The sequence below is a fragment of the Delphinus delphis genome, chromosome 14 (genome assembly GCF_949987515.2).
Source record: "Delphinus delphis chromosome 14, mDelDel1.2, whole genome shotgun sequence".
In the NCBI taxonomy this organism is placed as follows: Eukaryota; Metazoa; Chordata; class Mammalia; order Artiodactyla; family Delphinidae; genus Delphinus; species Delphinus delphis.
In genome coordinates, this window is record NC_082696.1 from 32,657,090 (window position 1) to 32,672,299 (window position 15,210).

At 35.0% G+C, this 15,210-nt stretch overlaps 1 protein-coding gene across 1 annotated transcript in view; it reads right to left on the reverse strand.

Annotated features, from left to right (window-relative positions):
* The window catches only part of LAMA2 (laminin subunit alpha 2), a 603,358-nt gene that overhangs the window by 60,438 nt on the left and 527,710 nt on the right, over positions 1-15,210 (reverse strand). The window contains exons 43-48 of the mRNA XM_060029982.1: positions 14,722-14,904; positions 13,113-13,118; positions 9,918-10,072; positions 3,238-3,381; positions 2,106-2,239; positions 82-241 (exon numbers count right to left, since the gene is read on the reverse strand). Of these exons, the coding sequence (XP_059885965.1) occupies positions 82-241; positions 2,106-2,239; positions 3,238-3,381; positions 9,918-10,072; positions 13,113-13,118; positions 14,722-14,904 (782 nt within the window). The remainder of the gene's footprint in view (positions 1-81; positions 242-2,105; positions 2,240-3,237; positions 3,382-9,917; positions 10,073-13,112; positions 13,119-14,721; positions 14,905-15,210) is intronic.

Here is a 15,210-nt window from a genome sequence, read left to right on the forward strand (position 1 = left end):
TCATGTCTTTGCCCAAAGTCATCATGCCAGGAATTGTCTGCAGAGATTAAATAAACAGAATGGGGAAGAACAACACATTACCTTCAATTTCCCAGTCAAGCCACCAACAAACAGCATTGCGTTTGCGTCCACATCTAGAATAGTGTACCCTGGAGGTGACGCTGAATGGTATGTGCTGGGCATAATGCTGGCTTTGGGTCCATCCAGAGCTCTCACGGAAATTGTTCCATTTCTCCCAGTTCTTCCAGGGTACGTGTTGAAATGAAATGAAAGAAAATACAGAAAATGAAGTAGGTATCACATTTCTGGTCACTTCAGATTTAAAAGATATAAAATGTAGAGATTTGTTTTGGAATATTTAAGAGATAGTTGGGTGTTTAGCTTCAAACATTCCAGATTCATTAAGCTGCAAATCAAAACCCAGAATCTGCTCTCTGCTATACGTTTACCATCAGATTCAACCAGGACCACTGAGCAATCTACCCGGATTCTGAATGTGTCCAGTGATAGATAGGAAATGACACAGCAACAATTAGCTGATGGAATTGCTGTTGGTTAAATGGAAAGTCTTTTTCCTCTTGCTTTACAAAACAATATGCTATTTACCTACATGGACTATTTAAACAAGTTTATATTACTTCATTCAGTCTAATTTAATTCAGCAAGTGAACCCCAAATAAGCCACGCTTCTGCATTATAAACTGCATAATTGCTCCTAAAATCCCTGATTATCTTGGATCCAAATTTGCTGAAGTAGTCTTCCTGGAATCATGCATCGTTTATTGTTTGGCGCACCATCTTAATGTGTACACTATAAAAGCCAGGCTACAGAGTTGTGTATACAAATTGTACAGAAGAACTTCACATTTAGATTCAATTAATAGACTTTTGGAAGCTATTATTATTGTATTTCATTTTCTTTTTTTAAATGATTGGTTCCCATGAGTTATTAAACATGAAAATCTGATCTTTTTCCGGAGACAAGCAGTCGTAACAAAACTTTGTCATATTTCTCTCCCTACTGTCTCATTTTGGTAATCTTTTTATCTTTGAGGGTGCAGTATTAACTGAAATATGTAGAAACAATAGAATGAATTTATAAATAAGGTTCTTCTTTAAGAGAATACATCTTTTCTAATAGAAGAACTGTACTTTGCAAATATAAGTATTCTTAAGCCCAATAAAGTACTTAATCCCTCCCCCACCATCACACATGTAAGCATTTTATCTGTTGCTCTCTCCTCTCTCTCCCTCACACACACACACACACACACACACACACACACTTTTATTTAAGATCTTAAAAAGGAATTGAAGATATTTCTTTTCATTAAGTTTTTTTAAACTTTTAATTGTGAAAAAATTAAACATGTACACCCATAGAATGAAACTCTATGTATCTATCACCTAGATTCAACAATCACCAGATCTTCAAGTCTTCTTTACCCATCTCTGATCAACTTCCCTTGGCCTTTAACAAAACCTCTTGACTGTTAGCTGCTTTGTGTTTAGTAGGTAGTTGGGAATTAGAAAAAGAGGAGGAGAAAATGAAGAGGAAGTATTGAGGACAAGAATGGATTCTACAAGTAATCTGTACACTGTTAGAAGTTAATTAAATTAAAGCATCAAGGATAGAATTAATCAATTTCCTATTCCTTCCCACAAGTAGTGTGGACCTGACATATTTTATATTCATGCCAGCATTTAGATACTGCACCCACCTGTAGCCAAGACTGCTGTGTAGACTAGAAGAGGCGCTTTGCACCAAAGACAGATACCAACGGCACCTCTTAGGCTCTGGATTGTACTGAATAAGGGCAACAGAAAACAACTTAACCTCAAGGTTTCTACAGGACAACCAGATAAGGAGGCCAAAAAGGACCGGTCATTCTGTTCAATACCTTGAAGATCTGTCAATTCCTAACACGTTCTACAAAGGTACCATTCACACACACTTATACATGTATATAATATATAACGTTCGTATATATGTGTGTGCGTACCTACATAGCTACCTTCTTGAAACAGAAATAAAATTTTTCTTATAAACTAGGAAACTACTTCAAAATTCTGTCAATGATCTTAATCTCTATTGAGTTAGTTACCTTGATGCCTCAATACGGTACCAATATGAGTCATCAATAGTCAAATCTGGATACTCGACACGTCCAACCCCGGATCCAACATCCCAGAGGAAGCTTACTTTGCCTTTACGCATCTCTATGGCCAGAAAGTCAATCTAGTGCAGAGAAACACAAAAACAATAGATATCAGATGTAAGGCACCCTGAAAGAGGAACCAGCCGAGTCTTTTCAACAGGTACCATTTTCAGATATATGAAATAATTAGAAGCCTCACAATAAAGATTCCCAAATAATATGATCTATTATTTCTACGATTAAATAATACTTTATTCTTGTATCTTTACAATACAATGTCCATACACATGTTCATAGTGCTGAGGCAAATGTGTTAATTCAACCAATTCTAATTAGGTCTAACATTGAGACAAATGTCTTTTCTTGCACTGATACTTGTGGTAGAGATAAACGCAAATATTTGGGTTCAGAATTCATTGTTTTCACCATGGGCACTGACGTTTTTGAGGGGCCAGGTATGCTTTTTCACCCAAGGTGATCCAAAATATCTCACCTGATTTCCAAGTATTGATTTATGTGATAAGTGGTCTGTTGAAAAGTCTTATTCGTTTTGGAATAGAGTCCAATGGGTCAAATGAAAGGAATTAGAAGGAATTAGAAGTTTGAGGTGAGCTCTTTTAGATACAATTTCTGTTATTTCAGTTTGAGTCATTAATTCAACATGAATCAGAAGAGTTTTCATTGGTAAGAAATAGTACACAATTTTCAGTTTCATTTCACATGAAAGTTCATTGTAATTTGTTAGAGAAAAATGTGTAAAAAGCCTCATTCCTATTAATCTTTCTTCTTAAATAGCTGGATCTGAAAATATACTTCAAAAATAAATGCTGGTATACTCACAAATGAAAGCAGATATGCCTAAACACTGTAAAAAGTTTTCATTTCATTTGCCTTCTAACTTCATTTGACACTTCAGAACTTGGTGAGGTAAGATTCTGAGGTTTTCGAATCTGAAAGGCTACCTTATTCAATTTTGGGACCATTATATTAGACTCTATACATGTCCCACACTACCAGGATTAACCTCTGACTATACACATACACAGTAGGCCAAAGAAAGGCTGAATGTTAGACTTACAAATTTGGCACTTCCAAGATAAAAAAGGAGGTTGTCCGCGACAGCCGTCTTTACGTTGACAATGATATTATTGTAGCTTCCTTTCTTGATTTCTGGCTTGTATGTTCGAATGCAGTCACCTCCCGAAGACACAGATACTTTGATCTTTAAGAAAAACGAGGTACAAAGAACCAAGACTAAATCTCTCAGAAAGTTTGAAGTAGCTCCCAATCACAAAGCCATCATCTTCTCTTCTTTGAAGTTATTTTTCCATCAGCAAATGGTATCATTAAATGCCCATATGCAGACCCCATTATACTCATTAATGAGGGCACAGAAGAGCACCTTTCCACCAGTATTTTGACAATGAGCTGTTCACAGTCTCTCATGGCTTGTTAGCACGCCACTACTTTTTGAAGCATGCAACTAACAAATTCTTGCCTTCATAACTTACTCCTTTATGAATAGGGGAACATTCTCAAGAGGTGATTTTATATGAAGCTAATGGTATAGATCTTCATTCAGGTTGTTTAATGAAATTTTACAATTCAAATTTCAGTGATTTTGGTATCACTTAAAGTAGGAAACCATTTTTCTTTTAGGTTTTGAGAGGAGGTTACCTACCCTGCCATGTTCTTACAGTTGAAAGAGGCCAACTAGATTTTGTTCCAGATGTTCTAACAATAAGAAGAATAATCATTCTACTCAGAACATACATTTCAGAATAAATTATACCTTTTTATTAAGTCACCAGGAAAAGGAACAGAAACAATTTCCAGTGACTATCATTACTAATGTATTTAACAGCTCCTTTTTCTTTTGACTAGTACTTTAAAAATTACTATAAATTGCTAAGATAGAAATTCCTATGTGACTAGAGCTGACACTGTTTGTACCAATTTGTACTTACACTTAGGGAGCCTTTCTTCAATCACAAATAACACTAGTTGATTATTCCATTTAATTTTCTTTGGTTCATGTATACTATCAAAAAGGTACTTTCAGGACAGCAATATTGTTGTTTGGACTCAGAGATTCTGTTACTTTGTTAGTGATAGTGTTCAAAGTAGGAGGCGGAGACACATACAAAACTTCTGTCACTGATTCAAATTCCTGGCTTCAGGCTTCAGGAAGCCTCTTGGCCCTCACTAGGGGTGAATTTCCATTTTCTCATCACTTATAGCACCTTGCACACTTTGGAGAAAGCCAACGGCTATTACTGTTACCTCCATAAAAGGGCTGTGCAAACTCCAAACAAGATAGCCTAGGACACCAAACCCGTCTCCATCTTATGGTGAGACAAGGAGGTGTCTTGAAGAGTCTAATGAGAGAGTAGGTGTTAGGCAGCGCCAGCACCCCTCTCCAAGGGTGGTACAGACTACACAGAGGACGTGCTGGATTCAAAATTGGTTGGATTCAAAAGAGAAAGCTAAGGAGAGATTTTTGGTTCTGACAAATATGTAAATTCGTCTATGTTTGAGAACTCCCGGGGATATAGCAGATCTGTTGAATCTCCTGCGGATCCTGTGTAAGTCATATACTTGTACTGTTTCCTCGCCTAATCTGCTATCCAAATTGCATTTCCAAGCAAAGAAAACAGTGTGCTGGAAAGAAACAGGGGCTCACCCTAACGGAGTTCTGTGTGGGGCTGGGGCTGGAATAATCTAGGACGACTGCTGCTTAGACTGCTCTCCCTGTCCTTTCCTTCCCTCTAAGGGTGGGACCCAGACTGCCAACTGAGGAGCACAGTACTGGTCACCAGAGTGTTTGCTCTCTGCCCTGGAGAGTTAGTCTTCCTGCTTGTGTGCTTTTCAGTTAAGAAGGTAGCTCTTTGTTCCACAAAGGTAAGATAGGATTTCCCTTCTACATAAAATGCTAAGAGTAGGTGAATCAAAATGACTTGCAAAAGAACACAGATCAAGTCCAGAAGGCTTGACAACAGATTTGTATCAAGGAATTTTTTCCCCTTTTCTTAATGAATTTTATTAGAAGGAATAATCTCAAAATAGAACTGATAACGGTTAAAATGTCACACTGTACAATTTGTTAGAGATTTTAAAAAAGATCAAACTGACTTAATAAAATTTATTTATTTATTTTTAACAGGAAAAAAAAAATGACTTGCAGAGAAACAGAACTGGGAAAGGTATAACTCATTTTTGTTATTTGTGATTAAACTAGCCATCATATGTTATTTTGGTTATTTCTTTTGTTATTACAAATAACTCATATGTGTTATGAAGAACACAATGTAGTAATACTCCTCGGTTACTGTTTAGAGAAGAAGTGACTGAATATGGGTGGAATGCATGACTGATCAGGATGTTTCTGCCCTTGCTTGGGTATACCTGGTAAAAAATGGTAGGGGATTCCATGACTGGAGTGTTGAAAGCGGGGTTCTCAAAGCGTTGTAGACAGAGCACCAGTACTGAAGCCTAATTCAACTGATGAAACTCCACTGGAGGACTGAAAGTCTGAGTAGCCATTTTAGAACTAAGGGTGTTTAACATCTCTAGGAGTTAAAATTACTCTGCCTTATGGCATACTTTACATATCAAAAATATATGGATCTCTGAACAACATGGCATTGTTATACCCAATACGCCAGGAATTAATCTTGTAAAGTAACATATTGCTCAACTCTTACACATTTTTATAAAAATTCTCTGGATTTTCTGTTCTCTGGCTTACAGTTTTGAATATATCCTCAGTATCTGAGATATTCAGACAAACTATCTGTAACCAGTCAATAGCTACTAATCTCTCTGTTTAAGTACCTTGTGTTTTGTTTTCCAATTATATTGTTTTATATACCTTAAGACAAGTAAATCAAAGGACAATATTTATAAACTTCTCTAGAAGAAACCTCTGACATACGATCCTCTCATAAGAGGGGAGAGATTTCTGAAATACAAACATCCTCTTAAGATATTTGTTGCTATCAATTATTGTTATTTCTTTTTTGTGTGTGAATTTTTGAATTTTAATAAGCAGGCTCTTATTAGTTATCCATTATATACATATTAGTGTATATATGTCAATCCCAATCTCCCAATTCATCACACCACCACCCCCGCCACTAATTATTGTTATTTCTAATGTGAACCCTTAGTAAGACTTCTAAACAAAAATCACTAAGAAGTAGGTCTCTCTGAGGCATTTCTCATACAACATTATTTACCAATTCGTCATCATGAACTCAAACATTATTGAGGATCTCATTATTATATCTATTGAATTTTCACTGCATTTTTTCATCCAGTTAACTAGGTCATTCATTTAAAAAGAGTATCAGCCACTCAATTTCAGAGTCAACAAACAAGGGGAAATCTACTTTAAAATAAATGTCTTTAATTTCTTGGTCATATTGAATATGTGTTAGGGCCACATCCAGACACATGCCAGATTACAAATATATTTCTAAAATCGGGCAAATGTAATCTTCAATTAGTACAAAACCCATTTGAAAAAAACGTTGGCTGCTTACAAATTTATAACATCTTACAAAAAACAAAGAACTCTGTTGTAACTTCCATTTCTAAAGGTAGTTACAAATTTCCTTGAAAGGCACAGACAATGATTGCTTTTTCAAGCATGACTTTTATACCTTTCTTTCATTTTGTATTTTGAGACAGGTTTTATATATTTACATGCCAGAATTTTATCTTTCTTTCCAGGGGGTTGGGGGTGGGAAGAGGAAGCATTTATAATTGATGAATATATAGGCATATATTTAGATTTCTTTACAATGAAGAAATAATGAAAATGTACAGATTTCCCTGCTTGGTAACTAAGTCAGAAAATGTGGCTAAGTGTGGAATTCACAAGAGAACAGTTACTATTACTGCTTCTTCAAACTTAACATGGCAAAATACAGGAGGGATACATCAATCTCTTTCTTTCTCTTACCACTGCCACTGCTACAGTTGGGTCTCTTATTAAATTTGCTTCCTTTTTTCTAGTTTCTCTCATCTATCCCACAAACTACTTCTGGATTCATATTCAAAAATCACCGTTCTGTTTATATTGCATTTCATGTTCAAGAACTTTCAGCTTCTCCTCACCAATGAGGTTTATCTCAGGTACAATTGCGGCTAAAAGAAACTGTTTAACTTACCATTCAATTTACCTGAGAAAACCTGGCCTCCGTTGAATTTTCTAGTTTAATGTTCACTCTAACCATAGTCTTGGCGAATTAGACTGTTCTGTCATGAAATGACCCTGAAACCTCCTTTTCTCACTGCCTTGGCTGAAGTCATTCCCTCTCCTCAGAATGTTCTCCTTCTTCACCTTCTCATCCCATGACCAGCACTATCCCATTTCAGAGCCTGGCTCATCCTTCCCTTCAGGAAATCTTCCCGCCCTGACTAGAGGTGATCTTTCCTTTCAGAAACTTAATAGCACTTCCCAGCGCTCATGGAATGTAGCACAATATTCTGCATTATCTTAGAGTTATTTGTGTACATATCTTATTTCTTCTATGGCGTCATAAACTATTCGAGTGGAAGAACATGCCTCACAGCATGTAACCTTGTGCATAGGAGATGCTTTTTCTGCATTGGTTAAATCTTAAATAAAAATCCAAACCTTGGAGTAACATCTGATTTCTTTTCACCTTGTGCTTCACATATACAATGCTCACCTGTCATCCTTACTGCCTGCAAGGTTCTCATATTGTAGTTCAATGTATGTCTTCTCAACCCTATCTGCTTCTTTTACTCTGAGTTTATGTACTTCATCTTCACTAATCTTTCTGTCATTTTCTAGGTTTCTCTTCAATTAGTCATGAATTCCTTTTCAAGGTTCAACCTGAACTTATTGTCTTGACCTGGTTTAAAGATATCAGGTATGTATAAGGAGGGAGAAGAATATACTGTCACTTGGGCATCATATTCTTGGCCACTTACTAAAAAAATAAGTTTATGGATTAAGAAAGGTTATTTCTGGTCATTTTGGCTTCACAGTTGCTTAAAAATAGAACTTTTTAGAACTACCATATGATCCAGCAATTCCACTCCTGGGTATATATCCGAAGAAAATGAAAACATTAATTTGAAAACATACATGCACCCCAGTGTTCAGAGCAGCATTATTTACAATAGCCAAGATTTGGAAGCAACCTACGTGTAAAGAAGATGTGGTATATATATTCAATGGATTATTACTCAGCCATAAAAACAAATGAAATTCTGCCATTTGCAACAATGTGGATGGACCTAGAGAATATTATACTTACTGAAATCAGACAGAAAAAGACAAATACTCCATGTTATCACTTATATGTGGAATCTAAAAACTAAAACAAATGAATGTATATAACAGAAACAGACTCACAGATATAAAAAACAAACTAACGGTTACCAGTGGGGAGAAGAAAGGGGAAGGGGCAAGTAGTTTAAGAGATATAAACTACTATGCATAAAATAAATAAGCTACAAGGATATATTATACAGCCCAGGGAAATATAGCCATTATTTGTAATAACTTTAAATGGAGTATAGTCTATAAAAATATTGAATCACAATGTTGTACACCTGAAACTAATATAATACTGCCAATCAACTATATGTCAATAAAAATAAATAAATTTTAAAAATGGAATTTTTAAAATTGAAGTACAGTTGATTTACAATGTTTATTAGCTTCTGATGTACAGCAAAGTGATTCAGTTATATACGTGTATATATATATATATACACATATATATATTCTTTTTCAGATCCTTTTCCATAATAGGTTATTACAAGATATTGAATATAGTTCCCTGTGCTATATAGTAGGATCCTGTTGTTTAGCTATAATACATAAAATCATGTATATCTGTTAATCCCAAGCTCCTAATTTATCTCCCCTTTCCCCTTTGGTAACCATTAAGTTTGTTTTCTATGCTTGTGAGTCTGTTTCTGTTTTGTAAATAAGTTCATTTGTATCAAAAAATGGAATTTTTGAGATGGAAGGCTTGGGTATCTAAAAAGATTTCAGTTTAAGCCTGATAACATGAAAACTGTTATTTTTTTTCATTCTATTTCTACAAAGATCATAAGATGACTTCACAAGGTTAAAGTTTCATATTGGCATTTACAGTTCTGTCCTGGTTCATTAAGATGCTACCTTCTAGAAAGTTTTGCCTCTATCCTTAGAGTCTTCTAACTGGGTTAATAAAGAGAAAAATTTTGAGACAAGTGAAGTATTTCCTATTCTTCCTCCAAAAAATTGTAGAAACTGTAAGCAAAATAATTTTTGGTTGCTTGTACTCAGACAAAAGAATATATAGAAAATAATAGTTCCTCTATGCTATTATTCCTTATAACCTTGTCTGTTCATTCCGTCTACAGCCTCACTGGTTGGCCTGTTTTGCTTTCATTAAGAGCAAGGCTCTCTCATCCATGCCTTTTTAGTACACAAAAACCAGGCTTTCATTCTTACAGTTTGTATTAACTCTATTCAAACAATAATAAAATATATCAGAACTTTCATTTCTAAAATAGTAAGTAGTGATTACTCTTCTCAAGAAATGTCTTTTGAAATTTATGGGAAAAATATCTAATCTTCCATTCCCCACCTCACCTGCAAATAGCTTCAAATTAAAGGAAAAGAACCAGAGATCATTCAACAGGATACACTGAAGGAAGGTATTCCTTCTGGGAATAACACCAAAAATTACAATCATTTACTGATAACTGAAAGCAGAAAGAGCTTACAGAATTGGCCTGCTTCCGGGCTTGGTTTATCAGTTCTTTTATCTCAGAGATGTTTTTCTTCAGGTTATCCTCAAGTTCCTTGATAGGTTTGAGTTTATCTATCAGTCGATCAGCTTCTTGTTCTAGATTTTTTACAGTGGCATCTGCATCTGCAACTGCATAGAACAAGATTAGCGCATACCATGCACTCACACGCATACACACACACAGACACAGACACGCATGCACATGCATGCACACACAGACACACATACACAGAAATGAAAATAGCAGTATGCTTAAGTAAATAATGGAAAAGATTTCATCTCATCCACACGACAAAAGCAAGCCCATGACAGTTGAAGCAGTTTGTGATGGCAAATGGAAATATTTTAGTTGGGACTCAAGCAGACCAGAGGAGGAGATGTTAGAAAAAGAAGGCCAACACTTTGGTTTCGTGATTGAGGTGAAAATTTGCATTGAAGATTGAGAATATGATGAACTAATTCAATGCTTAATTTCTAGCTTCAGCCCCAAAGCTAACCTTTATAGCATAGAACTTTAGTCATAGAATCAAGGAATTGGAGAAGCATCTGTAAAATGTCACCTAGTCTGTCCAAGCCAGAACTGTATTTAAATCAGGGTTCTCACACAAAATTGGTTTTCCTTCTTTTTCTCACTGTCTTTCTTTGTACATCTTAACGAGAAAAGCTATAAAAATGTCTTCTGAAAAACATCTCAATGTTGAACAATCCTTTGACTGAAGGCCTATATTATATTTTAATTAAATCTTTCATGCTGCAGTTCATTTTCATTTTGAAGAACAGTTGATTCTCCTGCTCTTTACATTAGGTTGAACCACATTAAACTGTCACTTTTGTAGTTAAAATTTAAAGAAGGTTGAATATTGACAATTTTAAAAGGGGTTTAACCCTAAAATAATTGAAGGTTATCACTGATCCTTAGACTTCCAGTTTGTGCTTTTCATAGGAGGGCAAATGACACATGGAAAATCAATTATTCTGTCCCTAGGATGCTGGCAGTCTTATCCAAACCATGTCATTAATTATCTGATCAAGTGTGTATTGTTCTGTTTTCTGTCACTGCGACCCTGATGAAAAAGAGAAACTGCTTAAGGTCCAAGGCTTTTGGCTCTGATGAACTATGAACGATCTGGGAATTAATCCTTAGGAATGAATCAGATGTGCTAGAAAGGAAGTAAGTTATTTTAAAACTCGGTTTTGAAGTAAGTATTTTGAACTCATGCTCATAAATATGAGTTATATAGTTAGTGATGTTTAAAAAGAACTTGGTCTATTATTTTATTTTATTTTATTTTTATAAATTTATTTATTTTATTTATTTATTTTTGGCTGCATTGGGTCTTCATTGCTGGGCGCAGACTTTCTCTAGTTGTAGCAAGCAGGAGCTACTCTTCGTTGCAGTGTGCGAGCTTCTTATTGCAGTAGATTCTCTTGCTGCAGAGCACGGGCTCTACATGTGTGGGCTTCAGTAGTTGTGGTGCAGGGGTCTAGTTGCTCCGCAGCATGTGGGATCCTCCAGGACCAGGGCTTGAACCTGTGTCCCCTGCATTGGCAGGCAGATTCTTAACTACTGCGCCACCAGGGAAGGCCCATGGTCTATTATTAACTTCAACTAATAGAGTTGCTAGATCAAGAACTGACTCTTCTGAAATGCAGGTTATTGAGGTCAAAGCTCTTGTTACATAACTGTATAGGTATTCAACATAAAGACAGTTACCCCTCCGTTTTTACACTTTAAATAAACCATTTATCCATTTTCTCCCTTCCTTTAATATTCCCCAATATTACTCTGATATTCTAAAAGTTATTCTAGAAGTGAGAAAAAGTGATTTAGATTTAGATTAATGAGAATGAAAAAAGGGCTATGCAGGGACTACTTAGACAAGTAATGGATCCTTTTCGTCTAAAGCTCCCAGAAGCTTTTATCAAATGTTTCAAAATGGAACCTGGAGGTCCCCCCATTCCCTACTTTTTTTCCCTCTCTATCTTCTGTAGCAGTCGAAGTCATATGGAAATTATCTTCTTGAGGTTTTAAAAATAAATAACCTGTGATATTGAGTCTGATGCTCTCTTGTGCAGTAGTTTTTGAAAACTTCTCACTTTCTTCCATAATTATTTGTGTGGATTTTAAAATCATTGCTGAAGACAGATTTTAATAACAATGTTTTACTAGAGAATTATCTATCTCTTTTAGGCTTTACAATTTATTAGCCTAGAGTTTTGCTAAGTCTTCTCTTACCTGCTAAATTTCTTCCCTTATCTTGTTATATCTCCTTCAGAACTTTGCCTATTTGTGCTTTATTTTTCTTTATTAAGCCTGTCAGGCATCTAAAATTTTTTATCTTTATATTCCTAAAGATATACCACTTGAATTTATCACATCTATTATTTTCTGTCTTCTAATTCATTAACTCTTTTTTATCTTCTTTCTTTTAGTTAATTTTATTTTGTCTGACTTAGAGTTGATTGCCTAAATTGTTTATTTCAATGCTTTTTAGTAATGTCATTGCATTCATTTTCCACTGAGGACCGCCTTCATCGTATTTCTGAGGTTTTGATATGCTGGATTTTATTATTACTATTTTCTATTTTTCAGTTTTATTTTAGACTTGGAATTTAAACTATGAAATTGTTTAAGACAGAATATTTTTATATTCCAGTGATTGCTCACTTGTTAAGATCTGATTTTATTAATTCTGTTTTATGCATCTCCAAATGTAATGCTCTTGAAGTTGAGAATAATTACTTGTAAGGGGAGGAGTGAGCTTCAGGGGGGGACAGCAACAACAGCAATGTAGATTTTAATCTATTTTAATCCTGCTAGAAGGAAGTCATTTGGACTTCAGTGGCTGCATATATGTTATCAGAAGCATCATAATTTAGCTGAATCTGTGGGAGAATTCAATTTTCTACTTTTATATGGATAACAGATATTTCACTAACTTTTCAAACGCACAATTAAAATATTTATGTCAAATATATTCACATACTAACTTTTTGTAAGGAAAGATTCCTTTATTAATCCAGCATTAATACTGTGACACTGGAAAGAATAGCTATCTGATGTGTAAAGCAATACTAAAACATTGGAAACATGCAAAGCTGAAGCTTTTTGCAATAGGCAACCAAGCATAAAAATTACTAAAAGGTATGCAAGTAAACATATACATACTGATTTCTTCAGGTAATTTCATATGGAAGTAAAACAGAAAAATAGAAAATTCATGAGAAAATATTTTTAATAGGTATTATAAAGTAGTGATTATCAAAAATTAGAACTTTTCACAACAGGTGCTAATTACAAATTCACCCCATTTTAAGTCAAACTAGCGTTATCAAGTAAAAGTCCACAAAAACATGGCATTTAGCAGCCATTGTTCATATGAAAGGGAGCTTTATTATAACGTTCTAATAAGATAGAAACAGACCCAGTTTAATTAGTGTTTATAGATATTAACTATTTCTTTTGATAGATGATAGAATCATAAAAGTGAGATAAATATTATAAAAAGGCCACTCTCAGCCGAGAATCAATCTGAAAATGAATGAAACGATACCTTAACTTACAGAATAAAAGAGAGAGTGACATTTACTTTAAAACTTATTTTCATTCATTTCTTGGGGGGAAATATTGTGATTTGGCATGACTCTGAACCAGTTATTCAGATGGTATCTTTGAACTACAGGGGTAAGCTAACTCTGGGCTTACACAAGAAATAAATTTAAAACTATATATCTCTTCTTTTTTTTCCCTGAAGAAGTGAGGAGTGAAATCCTTCTCCCTAGCTCTGAAGTGCATGTCAGCTGTGTTTGTACTCTTCCTTGCTCAGGAAGGAGTCATGCTAGTTGTATCTATTATTTCATAGCATCATTAGCCTTTGATCTGAGGCAAAGGTGCTGAAAAATCAGGCTCCACTCCCCCGTCGAACAGCATCTGGATTATACAGTGTATAACGCCAATAACTGTGCTTTTGTTATTACACTCTACAAATGTTTTAATTCCCAATAAATATATTGGTGCTATATAAAGCGAGCTAATCTCTTGAGACTGACAAGTACAAAGAATCAAGCATCTCCTTTGGTGAAATCACATACTAAGATAACATTTTATCACTTGAAAGAATAAAAAATATTAGAAATCATAACGTTTATTGAGTATAATTAATAAATTATATTTAGTTCTCCCACATTTTCTTGTAAATCCTTGTTAACTCAATATAGTTTAATGCAATATACAAAAGATGTAAAGAAATATTCTTCTTGATAAACTAGATAAAAATTTTAATTTCCTGATAATGTTAACTAACCAGAATCTAAGTAATAAAATAATAATATTTTCCAATTTGAATGCATTTCAAATTGATCCCATTTAATATCCTGTTCTAACAGGATTGCTAATAAGACTGCTCCTTGACCTCTAGGTTCTATGGAATTTCACCAACTCCGAGGATATAATTTCCCAAGTATAACTACTTTCAATTACACTAAAGGATTTTAAAATATTTGGCATCGCTATACCAAATATCATGTAGATTTGAGAATTCCTAATTTCCTCTCAATTGGACGAAATCTGAATAAGATAAGCTCTAGTGCAGAGCTGGGAGTCTTGGATTCTGTGTCTGGAGCTGCACGCACTCAATTCCTGAGCCCAGTCTATGAAGGGAGGAGGGCAGACTACACCACTATGAGGGTCCCTTCCTGCTCTAACAGTTATGAGTCTAGGATACTTTTATAGTGTGAAGAAATAAATGACATAATCAAAGTGAAAAAGCACATCTTACTGTTCTTTGAAGGATCTTTTACCACGGCATTTGTTTTGGCTACGCTGTCTGCCAGTTGATTGTAATTTTTCTTCAGGCCATCAAGATTCTGGTGGAGATCTTTAATCTGTGCCAGTACATCTTTAGCTGTGTCGTTGGCTTGTCTTGCTTTGTCCTTAACAGCTTGCAGTTTAGCGGCTGTGTCTGTCAGCAGAAGATGGTATGAGAAACAAAGGGTCTGGAGTTATTGGCTTAATCCATGCTTGTCAAAGAGAGGCTGTGGCTGGCTGACCTCAGGGACACAGGCACAGAGGGAAAGGCTGAACTTTGTCTCATTCAGTCATAGCAAATGAAGTACATTTTTAGCTAAATTGAATTTTCTCAGGGACCTTTGCTATGAATACCTGATTAGCTCTTAAAATAGCAACATGATTGTTCTAAATGTTCATTGTGTAAGGGTATATTGTGATTTGCTGCTGAACATATTAAAGAGAGAAGTTTATCCACATG